This window comes from Periplaneta americana, chromosome 17 (assembly GCF_040183065.1).
Source record: "Periplaneta americana isolate PAMFEO1 chromosome 17, P.americana_PAMFEO1_priV1, whole genome shotgun sequence".
In the NCBI taxonomy this organism is placed as follows: domain Eukaryota; kingdom Metazoa; phylum Arthropoda; class Insecta; order Blattodea; family Blattidae; genus Periplaneta; species Periplaneta americana.
Window position 1 is genome coordinate 95,721,987 of NC_091133.1, and position 21,089 is coordinate 95,743,075.

Consider the following 21,089-nt stretch of genomic DNA (forward strand, 5'->3'; position numbering starts at 1 on the left):
AGGACAAATTAATAAATCTATAATCTCATAGCTGCAGTGCATACGTCTGTACAGATTACTGTGCACTTAAATGCGGAATCCAGGCCAAACAAGTCACTCAGCTGAGTGCGCTCCTAATATAATGGCAGTTGACATTGGACATATACGTCAACATACATGCCTAACCTGGAGTCAGGCCACAAAGGGAAACATTGAAGGAGGAAGTTTCGATCCGGCGCTGTGGATTGAATTCGGCATAGCGTATACATAGAACCAAGGACCCAGGTTCGATCCCCAGTGCCGGAGCGAATTTTTCTCCTCAAATATTAAAGGTTAGGTAAGGTAAGGTCTAATTTAAAATAAGAAGTAAAGTAAAAGGTAAGGTAAAGTGTAATTTAAAGTTAAGATGTAAGGAAGGAGTTAAGGTATGAGATAAAATGTAAGGTGAAAAATGTGAGCTGAAAGCTAAGATGTAAAAAGTAATATATGTATGTGTGTTATTTTAATGTACCGAAGTACATATGATATTTCCATGCAGATATTCTGCGTCATCATACGATGAAAGAGTAATGGAACAGAGAAAAATTCTCTCCGTCGCCGGGACTTGAACCCGGGTTTTCAGCTCTACGTGCTGATGCTTTATCCACTAAGCCACACCGGATACAACCCCGACGCCGGTTAGAATCGTCTCAGATTAAGCTCCATCTCTTGGGTTCCCTCTAGTGGCCGCCCTCTGCACTACGTCATAGATGTCTATGAACGCAGGATCGAAGTCCATACATGTGCTGAGGTGCACTTGATGTGAGTGACTAGTTGGCCGGGATCCGACGGAAAGCGCCGTCTTAAATCACAAGTGATTTACGCATATCATATATGTTATTTTAATGTACCGAAATACATATGATATTTCCATGCAGATATTCTGCGTCATCATACGATGAAAGAGTAATGGAACGGAGACGATTCTAACCGGCGTCGGGGTTGTATCCGGTGTGGCTTAGTGGATAAAGCATCAGCACGTAGAGCTGAAAACCCGGGTTCAAGTCCCGGCACCGGAGAGAATTTTTCTCCGTTCCATTACTCTTTCATTGTAAAAAGTAAGGTAAGGTTTAAGATAAAAGGAAAGGTAACGTGTAAGGTAAGGTGTGAGGTAAAAGGTAAGGTAAGTAATGTGTAAGGTAAAAGGCAAGGTAAGTGGTAAGCTGTAAGGCAAGAGTTAAGGTAAGTTGTAAAGTTAGAGGTAAGATAAGGTGTATGGTAAGGGGTAAGTTATGAGGTGAGATGTAAAGTAAAAGGTAAGGTTAAAGGTAATGTGATGTATAAGTTAAAAGGTAAGGTAAGGTATTAAGTAAAACTTAAGATAAGGTGAAGAGTATGGTAAGTTGTAAAATAAAAGGTAAGGTAGAATAAGGTGTAAGTTAAAAAGCAATATAAATTGTAAGGTAAGGTAAGGTAAGGTGTAAGGAAGAAGTTAAGGTGTGAGGTAAAATGTAAGGTGAAAAGTGTGAGCTAAAAGCTAAGGTGTAAAGTGTAAGGTAAAATGTAATAGGCAAGGCAAATTAAAGGGTATTGTAAATCGTAAGGTAAGCGACTGTTCTGCCATCTCGTGTTCGTTTACGGCGGACGGGTGGCGATCCTGGCGGTTGTTCGCTTCAAAGTACTACCGATTTTAACATAGGGATGAGCAATATATATAATTATGTGAGCTGGGTTTTCGTTTGGCACTGGCACGATGTCAAGTTGGGCGGTTGGGTTCCGAGCAATGAGTTCGAATTCTTAGGTATGGCGCGTCGCAAAGTTCGCTTTGTTTCGGTTCGCTTGGCAGTGGCACGTTGCCGGTTTGGGCGGATGGGTTCGGAGACATGTCGCGCTACAAAGTTTTCCTTCCAATTCTTTCATACTGATACTTGTTCTAAAGAATTACAATTTTTTGGTGCTCTAACTCTAGTAATAATGTCTGTTTGCTGTACCAGTATCCGGAGCATCGTAACAATGCGACTCTATAAACCAGATCTTTCTCTTTCTAACTCGTTGGTATAAACTATAATACACGCCCACGATTTCATATTACAACTTATTAACTTTTCAACTATGAAATAGGTAAGTTAATGTTGACCTACCTTTTATTCCTTAACCGACCCTACTATTAATAATTTTAATTTAGATAGGTAAAGATAGTAGCATTTCTCTCATCGTTAGGTTTTAATTTGTTTCACTCAGTAGGTTGCGCACATATACATCGGCTTGTAAAAGATTCTCTTGCATTTTTAAGACGTCTTTACCATTTTGTTTCATATTCTTGTGTTACTTAGGCTAGTTTTAAAGATATTTATAGGCCCGATTACTTCATGTAGTAAATGTCGACTATATTGTGAATATTGCACCATATCAAGTCAAAATGAGACAATTTACATGTAATATTTATTTGTAGGAAAAATGTAGGGAAATTTGTTCCATTTTAAAGGTGACAAGGTCCAGTTGGCGACACTGCGTCAGTATCGACAACCGGGACAGAAATTCCGTCGAAATTGACGGTATTTCAACGTAGCGGACGGGAAAAAAATGGCTTTGACGGGTGACGGATTTTCTGGCGGGAATTACGATTTACATCGTCTTTTGACATTTTTAGCTGCTGTCATTTTTTAATTGTTTCATTTTTGGGAGATTTTACTTTTTATTTGAACAGCCCTGTGTCTTCCGTACTATGTTTAAAAATGTCCTGTTTCAAATTTGCTCGTAATCAAGTCAATGTTGACGAATAATTATTTTAATCAGAATTAGTAAGTAAGTTGTGTTAAAATTGCTTGTGTATATATATATATATATATATATATATATATATATATATATTGGGTATTATTATTATTATGTTTAATTTTGACGGATTTCCAGGTGTTATCACAGTCTACTATATACAGTCACGAAGCTTGAGTTTTGAGGGTGCTAGAAACAATAGCCTGTGACGGTACTATTTTGCATTGCCTGTAATGAGGCGATATTAGCGATCCTAGTAGTGAGCAACTATTTAATGTTTGCATATTTACTACGTATTGAGCTTCGCGACTGTATATGCTAGACTGTGGTGTTATCACAGTCTAATAGATACAGTCACGCAACTCATACGTATAAAATATGCCAACATTTGACAGCTGGCGCGACAGTAGCCCTCTAGCGGCAGGCAAGTTAAAAGTGTGCACACTACATATGATAACACATCAGAAAACTGGTTTTGCGTAATTTATTTTATATTTTTATGCTATACAATAAGTATATATGATTCTTATTAATTCTACTTTAGAATCATGGAAGAATTTCACACGCAGTTAATCTACAAGTTTCAGAAGCTGGGAATAAACGTAATTCTTTCTGTTCCTTACAACTGAATCATGGCCCTGTTCACGTATCATGGTTTGAAATAATATAATTGTTTGTACGTAGACGGTTAATTCAATTCATTCCTAAATATATTTATAAACCATTGGAAGTCTATATTTCCTGTGAGAAGAGTCAAAATTGTAGGGCATATCTCGTAGGGTACATCGCGTGGTGAACTCCTCTCCCTATTTCCTGAGAAATTAATTACTGTATTTTCCATACCGCAAATTGGGGTAAACTCGGCCGCTGAGGTAAACTTAAAAATAAAAAAGGGGAAGATTTAAACCTTAATTTGACAGACATTGATTTATGAAGTTTATTATTTTTCAAATTTTTTTATTATTATTTTGAGTCGCTAATAGTGCTGATATTATGGTTTAAATTTTTATGGAAAGTTTACCACATTTTACATCACATTTCCAGTTTTCACACATAAGCTTAATTTTAACTTATCCTACCTATATAATACGTAATTTACATGCACTTACTGTTATTATGACGTAGGTAAGAACAAATGAATACACAACTTTGTTGAAAAAATTGTAACTTCAATTAACTCTGAAAATGTAGGCCTAATTTTATTTTCAGATCAGAAGTGGTGTAAGTCAAAAATGGGTAATGAGAGTTAAAGTAAACATTCTGTAAAATACAGCGCAAAGTAGCAGTTAATATTGAATTTATTTAAACTATTAGTAGTCAGTGAATAGCACGAAGGATATATTAATTGCTACTTTGCGCTGTATTTTACAGAATTTTTACTTTAAACCTGATTACCTAATTTTGACTTATACCACTTCTGCTCTGAACGGCTCAAATAATCACTGGTAATGTAAAATCAACACCAATAAGTCATGCAAATTATTACAGAAAAGATTGCTTTTTATATTAAATTTAAAAAGGCTCTTTTATTTCTTGAGAACTTAATACGTCTGCCACATGAATCTACACCAACACATCAGAAATTTATCGACACAGTCTGGATTTATTCAAGAAGTGAATATTTTGCAAAAGGATTATAATACGCCATGAATTCTTGAAAAACTTAACACCATAATCCCTACTTGAATGCAATATAACATTCAACTTTTGAAAAATATAAAGAAAAAAAAACACGAATACAAAAATTATGGAATTACTTGCATTAAAAATTGTAGATACATTATCCAAAATCGGAATGGTTACACATTTACACATGATCTCTGCAAAACAATAATATACTGTAACGGGTATTTACTTTGTTTTTATTTAAACTCTCCTTCCTGACATACAAATAGGTAACTGATAACTAATAAATGTTTTATAGAACACAAAACGTAGGCTACCTACAGCGTGGATTATAGGTTATGACTGAGTTATGATTTTCTCTTGGTTATTAGGGAATCTGAAGAACGACAAATTCGGAGATTTAAACTTGTTGTTACTGCAATTTTCGTCACTGCACACATTGCCTTTATTCCGACGCATGATTAAAACGTTATTATAACATATCGCATCCTTTAAAGCACGTGCTGTATCAACAACCCTATGACCAGTGCCTTGTCTGCCGCTTGAGCGATAGTGTCGTGAATGTTGGCAAAAAAAGTGTTGAAGCTGCGCGACTGTATATATTAGACTGTGGTGTTATACTGACGGGGATACAATTTATTTGTTGGCAACACTGTACTGACGAGTCTGACGACGAGGGAGTATCGAACACGTGTTGTCAGCAGTGTATTGGATGTATCAGCGGGTTCCTTTAATTTACTATTTTAGGTAAAAAAAGTATAAACCTGCAATAATCATTGTTAACTTTCATGTCCTGTTAATGTATTTAGTGTGATATTGAGATTGTAAACTGTTCATCTAACCTTTGTACGATAGGCTAAATACATAATGAGCTTCAGAATTTCAAGGTTAATGAACGTCAGTCTGTGTACGTTTCTAGGAGAAATATATAATAAATATAGTAAATTGAAACGTATTTGTAGCGTTAAATTTTGGTGAATGTATCCAACGCCCACTGAACGAATATTTCACTTTTATCACTGCCAATGTTGCGCTATAATCGTATATGCAAGGTAGGCTATAACAAAAACCTAAACTAACCAAACCTAACCTGTCAAAGAAGCAACAAGTTATACTAAATATGTGTAAAATTGGCCTATGCCTCTATAGTGAGCGGGACATAAGTAACATTGACCTAAATTTTAATAGGTCACTGCGCATTCATTCACCTAGGCCTATACCAATACAACCGGACGTAACCTAACGTGTGCCGTAATTTAATAATTTGGAGGCTAGAGAGTAGAGAAAGAGATAATGCCTTGAATGCAAGAATGATACATGTGAATGTCTGTCCTATTATCTAGGTGTCTTGAGTACAATTTTGAAAGCATTTGTTATGATTGCAGTTTCAGAGATAGTTCAGAATGAGTACTTCTTTAGCTCAGCAGCTGAAGAGGCTGGCATTACCGCAAACTTCTCTCTTAGTCCAGGGTAAAACAAGACCTTCATTATTATTTGACCCGAGAGAAGCTGCGAAATTTGATAGAGAAACGTTTTATGACATAGGTAAGTTAATGTTGGCCTACATTTTATTCTTTAACTGACCCTACTATTAATAGGTAAAGATAGTATGTTGCGCCTGTTTTTTCCAGTAGAGCTACCAACAAGCACAATTAATTAAAGAAAAGGAACAAATGCACAATGTAAAAAGCTGATGGTTCCGCCATTGTGCAAACTCTTCTCTTATCTATCCTTTTTCTCTCTTTTTTTTTTTTTTTTCCAGTCTCTTCTCACTTTCTGTGTATGTTGGGAACTTTTTCAACATACACAGATTTTTTTACATTTGTGAAGGAAATTCTGTGTTGCCTGGTGTAATTCTTGTTATGGAGTGAATTTCTCAGCATATGTTTTTTTGCAGCTGTTCTAGAATATGGTGATTTGTCCTGTACACTTTGTCATTAATACTTCTCCTAAGTGAGTATTATAAAGGCTACGTTTAGGGATTGAGGTGGCTACATATTTTCACTTATTAATATGACTCTGAAATAGCAGTACATTCATTTCTGTGTAAGAAGCAATGTTGTTGTTTGTGGACTGTGGAGGAAGTGAATAATGTTCAGTTTGTGGTATAGAGTAGGCCTATGCATTGAGTAAACTGTTCACTGATTTGTAATTTGTAACAGTATCATGGAAAAAATTTCTTCCTCCCCTACCTGTAGTGGCGTGTAAGAGTGGAAAGGAGATTAAACTGACTAAGAAAGAAAAAAAGAAAGAATCATGGGAAAATACTGAATAACTACAGCACGGCATCTAAAAGGAGGAAGGCATGGATTATATATGAAGAGGCCACTGCAAGAATGATGGATGTCATTTGGAATACATTTTTCAGTAGAAGCAATTGAAAGTTTGAAATGCTTGGCGCTCTAAGCTTAACTGTGATTTTCTGATCATTACTGGACAATGGCTATCAGTGTTAATGCCATGTAATTCTCTATGTACATTCTATATGTCTTAAGCTATGCATTGACAGTCTTGATTCATTTTCGACAAGTAAGTGATATCCATCATTCTTGCAGTGGACTCTTCATATTTATAAATTATACTGATTGAAAATATAAACTTCTAGGGGATATAAATCCAAATTTCTGGCTTTGAAAATATAAACTTCCAGGGCGTACAAATCCAAATTTCTGGCTGTCAGAGGACTAACTGAAAGCAGTAGACAGTGTTACAAAATTTAAATTTAAGACAGAAAGCTTAGAAGTTGAACTATGCATGTTAGTATTAATTTTGATAATTTATCAAATTATGAGCTGTGTTTCTTCGAAGTGTTATTGAAATAAATGGTAATTTTGGTAATTTTATAGAAGACGGGCACTTGGTTGAATGTAGTAAGTATTACCAACTTCTTTATTTCAGAGTTAAATGTTAGTGATCTTTTAGTGACTTTTACATGTTAGTTCTAGGTTTTTGTACTAGGTGTTGCCGTGATTTTCTTTTAATTTTATTGGTTATAGTTATCATTTGTTCTAGAATTTTCGTTAATTTTGAATGGATAATGACGTTATCAGTTGTTCTTGGTTGTTTGACGTGAGTGGTGTTATGTTGTGTCTGATGGCTAAAGCTATTGAAAGTTTCTCATTTTATGTTTTTTGTGATTTTCTTTCGATTTGATTGGTTATAGTTATCATTTATTCTAGAATTTTCATTATTTTTTCATGGATAATGACGTCCTGTTGTTCTTGGTTGTTTGACGTGAGTGATGTTACATTGTAGATTTGTCTGCATTTGTCGAATGCGCATCATCATGCTTACGAAAAGCCACTTTTCAGGGCCAATAATTTGTTTTGTGTGCACAAGGTTGGAATTTTGAAGTAAGAGGGAAAGGAAGGAAACCGTGTTCTGAAATTTATCTATAAAATTTTGTGTCGATTTTGGTTTAGTTCTTTCGCTGGTGAAGAAGGATTGTGTTGAATGTTGAGAAGAAAACTGGTTTTCTGTGGTTTAAAGAAATTATTTACTGAATTTTCTGTAGAAGTTAAGATGTAATAAGTGTCCGAAGAGAATTTCATTTAGTGTAAACACGTGGTTTATTTATGCAAAGTTTACTGTACGACAAAGTGTTGGTTTAGTTCTTTGTTGCCTGCATGGTTTAAGTTTAGATTGCCTTAAAGTCTGTGTCATTTACTGGAAGTGAAGTGGTTGTCGTTGAAGACGTCGATGAGAATTGAATTTTATTTGATAAGATGATAAATTATTATGTTTTGTTTCGTGTTTTAGTGATTTTTTGGTGGTAAAGTGCGGACTGCCAGAAAAGTACTACCAACTATGAAGTTCGAATGCCACCAAACGCCAAAAAAATCAAAGGCGAAAAATTAAATATATTTTCATTTTTTTTTTTTTTTGGAGGGCTTGTTCTTCTTTAAAAATATGAATATATATTTGATTTTGCGATGTTTGATGACATTTGGACTTCATAGTTAGCAGAACGTTTTTTGTAGTTTTCGTCAGCCATGTTGGAATTTGCCCGTCTTCTAGGAAATTACCGTAATTTTTTATAAATAATTTTTTATTGTGGCCTATCAGGGATCACTTTTGCACTGACCACAGTTTAACAAATGTCACCTTTCAAAATTAAAGTTTTGACTTTTAGCTTTTGGATTTTTATTAAAGTGTTTGGTACTTTCTGTCATAGGTGTTAGTGGTCTTGAGGAGTTGATAAAATTAAATCCACGTTTTGAAGAGTTTCAAAGGAATCTGTTTGATCTGGCTTCACAGTCCTTTGAGAGATCAGTGGAAGACAAGAAAGCGAATAAGGTTTTAAATAAACTGATCCGAAGATTTCTACTATTACTGTCGCCCTATTTCCTTCTGAAAGCATCACACAAGGCTTTGGAATGGCTAGTTAACAGGTAATTTTCTCCTCAATAGGCCTACTGGCAAATCTGTGCTCATTAATTCGTGTCTAGTTCGAGAAGAGGAGCATTTATGAGCCTGTGTTGGATTACTATAAAGCCAAATAAAAGCTAAGCAAGATACACGTTTTCAGATTGTTGGTGGAGCATACACAGAGATAGCATGTTTTATGAAATTTGGAAAAGACTCGGACTACCCATTAACAAAATTAAAAGCATTGTTATCATTGTAGTTAGGGGTCCTTGGTTATATTAAAAAATCATTTATGTAATAATTTTTTTAGAGGTAACACTTAAATGTTATCTTGATCTCTGAGTTTATAGGTTCGTTCCAACAAGTGGTTCATGGATCAGTTCATGTACGGTTCCTGTGACATCTTATGCACATGCACTAGTTGAGCATCTGCTATGGGATTGAAACTTGACTGGACGCTGTTGGAATGCTTTTGCGGATTGTTATGTACTAAATCCAGAGATGCTATAACTGTGATCATCTTTGCTTAGAACAGGATGCTTATTATTATTATTATCGTTTTGCAGCTAATTCTAATTGCAGAAAATAGAATTTCGATCATTTTCTATAAAAAGATGACAATAAATATGGAAGGCAAGAATTCCGCTAATTCAATGTCGTGTACTGGGGGATTCTCATTTAAAAATAGTTCTTTTTTTAATTATTAATGTATGTACGTTATTTATTATACTTTTAATCAAAGCTGCATGTTGAAATTGTAATTAACTATTTCAATACCCAAATAATTTCCATTCCCTTTCTTTTTGGCGAAAATTTAAATTAAATCTCTAGTTTTATTATTCGTCTGTACTGTCACTTTTCATCTTTAACTTCATTGATGTGAACAGTCGATCATGTCTTTCTTCAGTATCCAGGAGATGTTGGTGAACTTATGCGCATGCACGTCTTGCGTACTCTTCCGTACTTGCCTCAATCCGCGGACTATTTCTGACCGTTCCGAACCCGTGTCAAAAGTTTGTTGGAACACCCGACTGCAGTACATGTTTCTGGTTCAGGACTGGTTCAGATTGTGTTGGAACGCTTTTTCTGTACTGCGCATACTCACGATGGTTACGGACGGTTCCTGACTGTTGTTGGAACGAACCTTATATTAATTTAGTATTTTTTCTTTCAACCTTTTTTGTATATACACCTAAATCCTAAGTTATTATCCCAGTTGTTATTGTATTTTTGTTTACCTTGTCTTTTTTGGCAAGCTGTAAATTCAGGAGGTTGTTTTGTAATACACTATATATTGATCTATTCATATGACGTTATATAAATACTTCAAAAAACCATCTGTATCTAGTGGTCAATAATGTGTTTCTTGAACAGTGAGTGTTGCTGCTAATGGGAGTACTAGAAGAGGTGATATTATGACTGACAAGAAAAATAAAGCAGGCTACATTTTAGATCCTACAGTACGTTTTGAGACCTCTTTGGGATAACCTGAGGGTGTGAGCAGGAAAAAAAAAAGAATTTCTTATCTATTTCGACTTATTTTAAAAACATATGAAGAGTCCAGGGGAAAAAAACTTGCTAAGTCACATTTTACTGTTTTTACAGGAGAGCAGGTTAAAAGTTTCAAGATCCATTACATTCTCTTGTCTCTGAGTTCTCATTCTTCATATCTGGCTTAATCAGGTATTTTCTCTGTACAATTAAACCACAGAAATATTTACTATTACACGGCATCCAAAACAGAAAATCGATAATTTTGGACTTAACAGGCTTTTCCCCTGGACCCTTCATATACAATTTGGAAACAATTTTAGTAATGGGACTTGTCATTGGCAGCCGGGGTATAATAACGAAACATTTTTTAAATTTTTGTGCAAAATTCAAATTAAGTAGAACAATTTGTAAAGTTTTGACCCTGAAATCGTCTATACAAATTTTAAGATACCATTTATATCACAATCCTTTATTATAATAATTTTGTGCGAGATCGTGCATATTTGCTTGGTTTCTGCACAAAACCAATCTGCAGAAAGTCTAAAATTCCACATTCAGTATTCCCAACCTAACACACATAACAATTTCCCTCTTCTTACTGCTTAAGTAACATATTGATTTTACTGCTTTAGACTTTTAACATATTATTTTTAGAGACATTCAATATAGTAATAATTATAAATTGGAAACTTACCACTGCAATTTCACCTAAATTGCACTGTTAATTATTGTTTTTAAATATTTGCAAAAACTAAGTAAATTCTACAACTCTACTAAAGTTACTGCATTCGTGATGCAAGTAATAGTAAGGAAGCCATGAAAAAATCAACAAGATTCCAGACTCGTCATAGACTGGGGGAAAAAAAAGACAGACGTATATCTCGGCCTGCTGGAGTACAGTAAACACAGAAAACATTTTAAAGCAACAATGTTGAAGATAGATATTTTTGTTTTGCAAATTTGCCGTCATTGAACAGAAACCAAGATGGAGATTTCATTGCAAGTAATTAGAAATTCCTCTTTCAAGTATGTAATAAACGATCTTCGCACAAAATAATGTACGATACACGAGCGGTATGTTTTCTTTCAATTCTCGGAAATTAAAAAGCTCAACTACGTTTCGCTTTTTCAAACTTTTCCTCGAACATGAAAACTTCAACATACCGCTCTTGTAACGCATATTACTATTTTCGACTATACTTATTATATGTTTTCGTATTTTGTATTTATATGTTATTTATATTCACATTTGTGTATCTTTCATAATATGTCAATTTTCTTAGTTATTGTAATTTGTATATTGTTAGTCATATATCCAATCTTTGTATTTCGGTCACTTTTATTGAATTTGATATGCTTTGAACTTCTTTCATGCCACTATTGTAGTAAGTTCAATAAAATTAAAATTAACCTAGAAATATTGTCAAGTAATTGAATACTTCCCTCGAATAATACTGTAACTCCCATTTGTAATTCCAATGTGTAACACACTTGTACATGAGATAGGCCTACAATGTTGTTCAAGAGGGATATTCAATTTTGAAGTAAGAAATTGTTAAGAAGGATTAAGTAAGTTATAGTCCTGTCGCTCTAATTTCCGGCAGCCAATCACGTTGCAGGTCGGCTACATTTAAACGTGTGCGTCTTGTGATTCGCTGATTCATTTCTTAAGGCTCGATAAATACTTAATATAATCGCCCGCCATTTTAGCTCTTTCGTTGGCGTTCGCAGAAAGCACACGAAGACGTTATTTGCCGCTCAGTTATTTGCTGATTGCGTTTGATTTATTATCATAGGAGCTACGACATGATAATGTTTAACAGTGTGGCAAATAGATTCCTCGTATGGTAGCTCGGCAACGTAAGAACAAAAATGGCGAACGGTACTACCTACCTAGACTTTATAGAGCCTTCACTTTCTAAGACGTAAGCAAAGAGGCGGAGTCACACCGGAAATAACAGCGTCAGGACTATAATTATAATGTTGTGGAAATATTCTACTGTGTCTTGTAGATGCAGATTAATGAAAGAAATAGTTTGATTATGTGCAAACAGTAGAAAACAACTTTGTTTTTCTTTCACTTGCACAAGTTGCCATGAATTGTCTGAGTACTGTGTCATATAAGAATGGGTTGTTTTAGGTATCACATAGAGTCATTCAATGTGGATGATGTGATGGGGCTGATTCTTCCATACCACGACACACGCATGTTTGTGCGTGTTGTGCAGATGATCGAGCTGTCAGACACTAGTGGACGGTGGCACTGGCTGCATCCTATACAAGGTCCTGGTGTTCCACTTTCGAAGACTGCACTACTCAACCGCTGTGCAAGTGACCAAGCTTTCCTGCATTTCATTTGCAAGTTGGCTGCAGATGCTGTCAAAGAATATGGTATGTGCTGTAATCGTGATTGTTCAACAAAATATAAACATTTGGAAATTAAATTGTTACAAATATATTAATAAGGACGAGAGTTTTCAGAGTGAATTGATCTCCTGGCCTTTGCTCAGCACATTGGTTGTAAAACGTGTAGTTACAAAGAGCCAATCTTATTTCTTCCTTTCCTTGTTGATAAATTTAATCTTTTGGCATTTTTCAATGCTTCTAATTTGTAGAAGCAGCATTTTGGATATTCCACTGTATGCGTTTCAGAACTGTGTACAAATTCCACGCTTTTAGGACTTTTTTTTTTATACTAATGGTGAGTACTTGACGTGAATATGTTAGGAGAAAATATACAAACTATTAGGGAAAACACGGGAATTTTACTTGAAGCAAGTAAAGAGATAGATTTGGAAGTAAATCTCGAAAAGACAAAGTATATGATTATGTCTCGTGACCAGAAGATAGTACGAAATGTAAATATAAAGTTGGAAATTTATTCTTTGAACAGGTGGAAAAATTCAAATATCTTGTAGCAGCAGTAACAAATATAAATGACACTCGGGAGGAAATTAAACACAGAATAAATATGAGAAATGCGTGTTATTATTCGGTTGAGAAGCTTTTGTCATCCAGTCTGCTTTCAGAAGAGCTGAAAGTTGGAATTTATGTTACTGATTGTTCTGTATGGTTGTGAAACTTGGAGTCTCACTTTGAGAGAGGTTAAGAGTATGAGAATAAGATGCTTGGGAAAATATTTGGGGCTAAGAGAAATGAAGTTACAGGAGAATGGAGAAAGTTATACATTGTAGAACTAAACATATTCTGTTCTTCACCTGACATAATTAGGAACATTAAATCCAGACCTTTGAGCTGGGCAAAGCATGTAACATGTATGGGCAAATCCAGAAATGCATTTACAGTGTTAATTAGGAGGCCGGTGGGAAAAGACCTTTGGGAAGCCTGAGATGTAGATGGGGGGAATAACATAAAAATGGATTTGAGGGAGACTGGATTAATCTTGCTCAAGACGGCTCGATGGCAGGCTTATGTGAGGGCGACACTGAATCTCCAGGTCCTTTAAAAGCAGTAAGTAAGTAAGGTGGGTACTTCACTATTCGTCATTCTTCCATATGAAGCTAGTTGTGTAAACTAATTTATCGACAGAGTTTATATAATAAAGTAAGATCTATAAAGGGTTATAACCATGGCATAGTCAACGTTAAACTCGCACATAAGTAGGGTAAATTGAAGGCAGTAAATTGTAGTTTTAAAATAACTTAAAATTAGCAAATATATACACTTTCAATTTCTTTTTGAAATGCAAAAAAAAAAAAAAAAAAAAAAAACAAAACAAACAAACACTTACTGTATTCTTAAATTAGGCAGCAAGAACTCAAATAGGCGAAATACATAGGTTGGATAAAAAGTAATGGCAACACTGCTGTCATGTGACGATGGTGCATTCGAGAGCTGCCAGCTGTGTGGACATGAACAAGGACTGTTAGATGAGTTAGTGCAGCCAGCGGCGACAGTACTCCATCAATCTACTGCAGTGTGTAGAACGTTCACTTTCATAGGGATAGTGCGAGCACCCTGAGACCATCCTTACAAAACTAGAGCAACATTCCTGGATCAAAATTGAAATGGCACGAGGTCATAGTGCACAAGAATGTTTTCAGGGACTGCGTGAAGCATGTGGCGATGTAGCATTGCCATATCGCACAGTTGCACGATGGGTTAAAGCGTTCTGGGAAGGCCTTGTTGCACCAGTACCAAAGGGAAGGTGACGACTTTCTTGGACGAATTGTCGCTATGGACGAAACCTGGACTCGCTCGTATGAACCAAACTAGAAACGCCAATCAAATGAATGGAAGCATCCCGGTTCTCCTCGTCCAAAGAAAGTGTGCCCTACACAAAGTGCTGTGAAGGAGATGTTCATTGTGGCGTAATGACATTGATGGGGTAATACTGCACCATGCTGTACCTCCAAGGCAGACGGAAAACGCGGACTACTGGAACATCCACCGTACTCACCTGATATGATCCATGCGATTACGATCTTTTCACCTAAGTGAAAGAACCATTGCCGAGGGACCCGGTACAATACCAGAGATGAACTTATCCATGCTTTAGGGCGGTCAATATGGAACATCAACAAAGATGGACGCGCTGATGGTGTATGACGCCTTCCAAACATTTGGCAAAAGGTAATAAATAAGGGGGGTGGGCGACTATATAGAAGGTACGTAAATGTTGTACCCCTGTGAATAAAGCCATGTCAGAAATATCGAACTATTGCCATTACTTTTTATCCAACCCAAGTAGGAAAATACATATTGGCCGTATCACTCCTAAATACTTCGAAAGTCCACTGCTGTGGAGTGATGGTTAGCATGCCTGACCTTGAAGCAAACGGACCCGGATTAAAATCCTGGTTGGGACAAGTTATCTTGTTGAGATTTTTGATGGGGTTTTCTCTCAGCACATCAAGAGCAAATACTGGGTAACTTTCGGCGCTGGACCCTGGACTCATTTCGCCAGCATTATCACCATTTCACTCAAATGCTAGATAACCAGTTGATAAAGTGTCATAAAGTAACCAATTAAAGAAAATACTTCTAAATGTTGTTGCTTATCCTCTGGATCCTTTACATCTGGAGATTACATTTGTTGTTATATATTTGTTTTTATTTATACTTGACACTTTGGACCTTCTACATCCGAATATTTTATAGAATTTTATACTTTTGAAATCTGCTAGATAATTTGTTTCATGTATTTGTTTTATTATTTTGTTGTTTCTTTTTAAACGCTACCCAGGGTTTGAGAACTACTCATTTTTATGATTTTTTACGAATCACCTTGTTGATAATGCATTTGTGTACTTCGTTTTTAACGTGACAACGTTTTTTAGTTCGTGTTAATTTTCAGGTTACTATATTGTTTGTGTGTTTTTCTTTTTTAAGAATTTTAGATAAGGGCGCAAATAAACATAGTAACTGATGTGCCCTTTTTAAACATCATTAACTATCTAACTACTTCGAAATGCATTTAAATCTATATAATTTTGATATATGTTACTTCTGTAATATGATATGATATGTTATGTTATATTTCTTCACAGCACTTCTTTACATGTAATGGTGTATCTCACATTTCTGTATCCGGTGCCACCATTAACATATTATTACAATAACACATTATTTGCAGTATACGTCTACACAAATACTCCCAATTACACTATGTACCATTTTTGTTATTTGGTCAATCTCCCCTTCATTATTTCTCCTACATTTCATTTGCTATTCTCTATTTGTTCATTAATCCTAATATATCTAATATTATATACTCCTTTCACCCCCACTTTATCCTCTAACTACTATTCACTAAAATCTCAATTTCAATTTTTCTCTATAAATTATCATATTGAATTATTTGTCCTATTTGTCGTTTGACCTTTTCCCCTATCTTTCTCTTATATTCATTTACTGTTCCAACGTTCAAATGTTAGTACTAATTTTATGCTGTCACTTGTTCACTTCTCATAACACTTTCTCACTATTTTCACTCATTCCTATTTGCGCTCACTTTCACTTTCTCACTATTCTGCTTACACTTTATCCATTGTCACCATTCTCCTATAAATATATTTTATTCTACACATCTGCTTATACACTTTCTCTCTCCCCTATACTTCTCGATCTTTTCCAGTTTCACTTTACTTGCACTTTTTGATCACATCCCCACATTTTTTAATCATATCTAATACCTCTGCTATATCCTCAACTGTCGCAGGTTCTGACCTTTCTTTACTGTTCGTCTCTGCATTACTTCTGTCTTTGTCTTTGTCTTTCTTTCTATTTATTTCTTCTTTTATTCCTCTTTTATTTTTCCCACCCACGCTTTCACTTTCACATACTAGATTTCCACTTACACTCGCACCCTTATTCTTCACACTACTTTCTTCCCTATCACTTCCTGATTCTTGGTTTCTCTTTTTATCGCCCCTCGCCGTTTTTCTAGTGCCCGTGTTTCTTGTTCCGTTATTGTCAGCATTCCTTCTGGAGTGCGCTAACCTTACCGCCATCGTATGGAGACTAGGAATCCGCTTACGCTGCATGATCATGTTACTATTTTCTTCTCCTTGTTGTGTCATCATCTTTGCACTTCCTCGTGCGTCAGTATGTGGGTTCCTGGACACTTTACTATTCACTCCTGTTACCATGTACTTCTGTAATAAAAGGCATTTTTTCAAACATGTGGACTCTAGTCATTGCTATGTTATTTTGTTGTTTTCGTGTAGGCGACAAGGCTGGTGTTCTGTCTACCTTGTTGGCATTCCACTGCACGACTGTAGTGGGTGCTCTGCAGCATGTGAAACGAGTTGGTGAGCTGCAGGTAACATATATCCTCAAATCACTACTGGGAGGTGTTACCTCACCTGTGCTGGACTATACAGCAGGCTGTTACATGATTGTTGCACAACTCTCAGGTCGCACACAGATGTCATCAAATATTCTCCATGGTTTGGTGCGAAAGATTGCCAAGGTATGTATTAAATGTTACAGAATGCATAGAGAATAAAGAAGATGAAAATATAGACATAGTATGTCTAAGTGAGGGAGGAGAAACTCTGACATAAAACCACATATTAAGTCTTGGTAAACTGTCCATATTGTGATTGACTAAAATTTTTACATTTCCACAGTTTATACTTATCCATTATTTACACCATTTTTTCGATCCCTGTTGTGTTCTTATCTTCATAATGCATTTTTACCCTATTTTTACATTGGTAAATTTTTTTTTCTTTAAATAGAGATTTTCCTTAAAATGGGTTTAATAAAATGGGAAGGAAAGGCTAAAATAACTATTAATGTGTGTTATATAAATTCAAATATCTTGGAGCAACAGTAACAAATATAAATGACGCTCTGGAGGAAATTAAACACAGAATAAATGTGGGAAATGCGTGTTATTATTCAGTTGAGAAGCTTTTGTCATCTAGTCTGCTGTCAAAACATCTGAATGTTAGAATTTATAAAACAGTTATATTACCGGTTGGTTGTTCTTTATGGTTGTGAAACTTGGACTCTCACTTTGAAAGAGGAACAGAGGTTAAGGGTGTTTGAGAATAAGGTTCTTAGGAAAATATTTGGGCCTAAGAGGAATGAAGTTACAGGAGAATGGAGAAAGTTACACAACGCAGAACTACATGCATTGTATTCTTCACCTGACATAATTAGGAACATTAAATCCAGACATTTGAGATGGGCAGGGCATGTAGCACATATGGGCGAATCCAGAAATGCATATAGAGTGTTAGTTGGGAAGCCGGAGGGAAAAAGACCTTTGGGGAGGCCGAGATGTAGATGGGAGGATAATATTAAAATGGATTTGAGGGAGGTGGGATAAGATGATAGAGACTGGATTAATCTTGCACAGGATAAGGACAGATGGCGGGCTTATATGAGGGTGGCAATGAACCTGGGGGTTCCTTAAAAGGCATTTGTTGTAAGTTATATACCAAACATTATAATTATTTAATTAGGCTTACAATTATTATTTACAATACATTTCGTTATGATATTTTCTAATTCTTCAAATGGTGAGACACGAATGTTTTGTTTGATTGAACCTGAACCACACTGAAACTTGGTATTGAAAATTTCTTCTTCCTTCTTCATTATTCCTCATAGTGAAGTAGTTGGCAAACGATGCCTTTTTTGCCATATGTGATAGTGTTATTTGAGAATTAACCTCGACATCCCTTATTATTTTCACTTCCCATCCAGGAATTAATTTCTTCACACACCAAACCATTTCTCCTACAATTGAACACTATGATAGCTAATCAGAATACCAAAGCACTGGTGTGGACTGCAGCGACAACGACAAGCCACAACCTTCCCACACCTGAAATATTGACAGTACAGTCATCTTTGGTACACTCAGCAGATCTCTCCACTCCTGTGTACCACACTATTGATGATGTCCACCGGAGTAGTGGACGAAACATTTGATTGCAGACTATGGCCCTCTAGGCTGGATAATAACAATCCTAATTTAATTTCTTCCATTTATTTGCCATTATAAAGGTACGGTCACACATCACTACTTTTGCAGTGCAACTTTTGTACTGCAGCTGCAAAAGTTGCGTGTCGTGTTCACACCTAAGCCAAAAGTAGCGCGCTGCACGCTATTTTTCGTGCTGCACAACCCGAGTGCTGCAAAAGTTGCAACTGGAGGTTGCGAGTCTGTTCACACACAGGGCGCTACTTTTGCAGCCGCAGTCATGCTGCAGGTTTCCATCTTCGTGTTGACTTCTCAATATACATTTTGTGGTTATGTTCGCATTATTAAGAAACTCATGCGAAAGCTTCCTTATCTATTATTTGCTTTTCTGTTGTATCTAGTATTCAGAAATTGACATTATTTTTACTATAAAGCTTTTAAAAACGCCTATATACTTAAATGATAACCAACAGTATATTCACGTAATCAATGTTGGCAACCCTCCTGTTTGGAACTACGCTACGGAAAATTTAAAAAATGAATTATATCGTCAGCAATTATGCTCAGACTGTGTTGTGTATTTAATAACTGTTACAAATAATTTATTTTCATCACATTTAACATTAAAATATATCCAAACAATAAAAGTATCATTGGCATATTTGGGTGGTAACACTGGTTGCAACTGCAGCAAAAGTTTCAACAAAACCGATATCAAAAATGCTGTGGCTGCAACCCTGAGAACCCTGTTCACACATCGCTACTTTTAAGCTGTGCGCAGCATGGAAAAGTAGCGGGCAGCAGGTTCGGCAGCTGCTACTTTTCGGGTTGCACCGTTGTTCACACGTCGCAGTACAAGAGTTGCGCAGTTTTTTGTACTGCAGCGCTGCAAAAGTAGTGATGTGTGACCGTACCTTAATGATGCATAAACAGTATAAACTAACAAAAAATACTTGGAAACAGGATTCACACAACTTGCGAGAACAAAGCAAGCAAAGGAACCACTCTGAAAGCAAGACTTAAAGAACTATAAAGAATAATGCTACCACTTGGCGCTGCATTACTATCAATTGAGATGCACTCTCGAATATGCCAGTACTATTGATTATTGAAAGTTGATTCATTATTTCGGGCTTCATTATCACGGGCTTCAATATCACAAGATGGTTGCTGTAGTTTCTACTGTCCTAAAATTAATTATTGTTGCAAAGAGAAATACGAATGTGTGAAGATTTGCCTCTAATGACATCATAATATTTCTTACAGTGCAAACACCCTTCACTGTCATCACAGTGTGCGCTTCTCCTGGTACTATTGTATCAGACTCAGAATTCTGTACGAGATGAATCTGTCCCTGCCAAGACTGTGAACTTGTTGATGCGTCAGATCTGGTTCGTTCCAGCTCTGGGACAACTGCAAAGAGCTGGTGTGCATATCTCACCATTCTTCATTCCCCTTGTTGAGAGCACTCTGGCCATGATTCAGTCCAGCATAGATGACAGAGGAGAGCTTTGTGAATTTTTAGAGAGGCTTGTCGAAACAGCTGCAGACGAAAGTACTGCCCAGGTGCTCATACAGTAAGTACAGAACAGTAGGTCTTTAGTTATTATCATTATTTAATTTCCTAAATTTCCAGTCGTGTGGAAACGATGATAATCATATCATTTAAACCCATTTTATGACGACAGTTTGTTCCACAATCTCAGTTAATTTAATTATAAATACAAGGCTTTAGAAAAAAGCATTCAGTATTTTGAGAGATGTTAGTATTCATTAAAACAAGACAAAACAATCTAATAAACATGGGTCCTAAAATTAATATCTTCCGAGATGACTACTTGTTCATCAACATTATAGGAGAACTCAATGTGATTTTCATTAAGAAAGAAGATTTAATATCATATAAATTAGTTTTTATTTTTCAGTCAATCACTTATCATGTTATGATGGCAGAATGAATTCTGTTACATCAAGATACAATGTTAATATATGTCACGAATATTTTCGACTTATTTTCAAGTCATCTTCAGGTGATAGTTTTCTAACAAACATACATTTGAACTAGGTGAAAATATTATTTAAACACATTTATAAAAACACTAGTAAATAGTCTGACCATGCATACTTTACATAAAATGGTTGAATGGCGTACATAGTCTTAAAATTAAATTGGCATACAGATATAAAGCCTTCCAATGAACATAATTATAATGCAATATATTGAGAGGCATGCAGTGTGCCTGAATTATGAAATTAAAAACATTTAAAATTATTATATATAAAACGAAGACTAGGCTTGTTCTTTATGACGTTCAGTGTATTGGAAGACTGTATGAAGTGGATGTAAAAGAAAATCTCAGTCAATTCGCCGTGATGAGAGGCATTATGTCTGAAAAAATTAATCAAAGATGTCTTAAAATTTTGAAGAGAAGTTAAGTGATTAAAGCCTTAAAGGGGCTTTAAAGGT

General features: G+C 35.7%; 1 protein-coding gene across 2 annotated transcripts in view; it reads left to right on the plus strand.

Annotated features, from left to right (window-relative positions):
• Positions 1-5,017: 5,017 nt before the first annotated feature.
• Positions 5,018-21,089, plus strand: part of l(2)k09022 (HEAT repeat containing 1 homolog l(2)k09022) — a 72,175-nt gene continuing 56,103 nt past the window's right edge. Inside the window, exons 1-6 of one of the 2 annotated variants that reach the window (XM_069816278.1) lie at positions 5,018-5,106; positions 5,745-5,904; positions 8,534-8,750; positions 12,362-12,612; positions 16,911-17,155; positions 19,889-20,199. In XM_069816278.1, the coding sequence (XP_069672379.1) occupies positions 5,763-5,904; positions 8,534-8,750; positions 12,362-12,612; positions 16,911-17,155; positions 19,889-20,199 (1,166 nt within the window). In that variant the 5' untranslated portion in view covers positions 5,018-5,106; positions 5,745-5,762. Of the gene's footprint in view, positions 5,107-5,308; positions 5,412-5,744; positions 5,905-8,533; positions 8,751-12,361; positions 12,613-16,910; positions 17,156-19,888; positions 20,200-21,089 lie in introns of those variants that run through there. The other variant, XM_069816279.1, reaches the window with a different exon arrangement.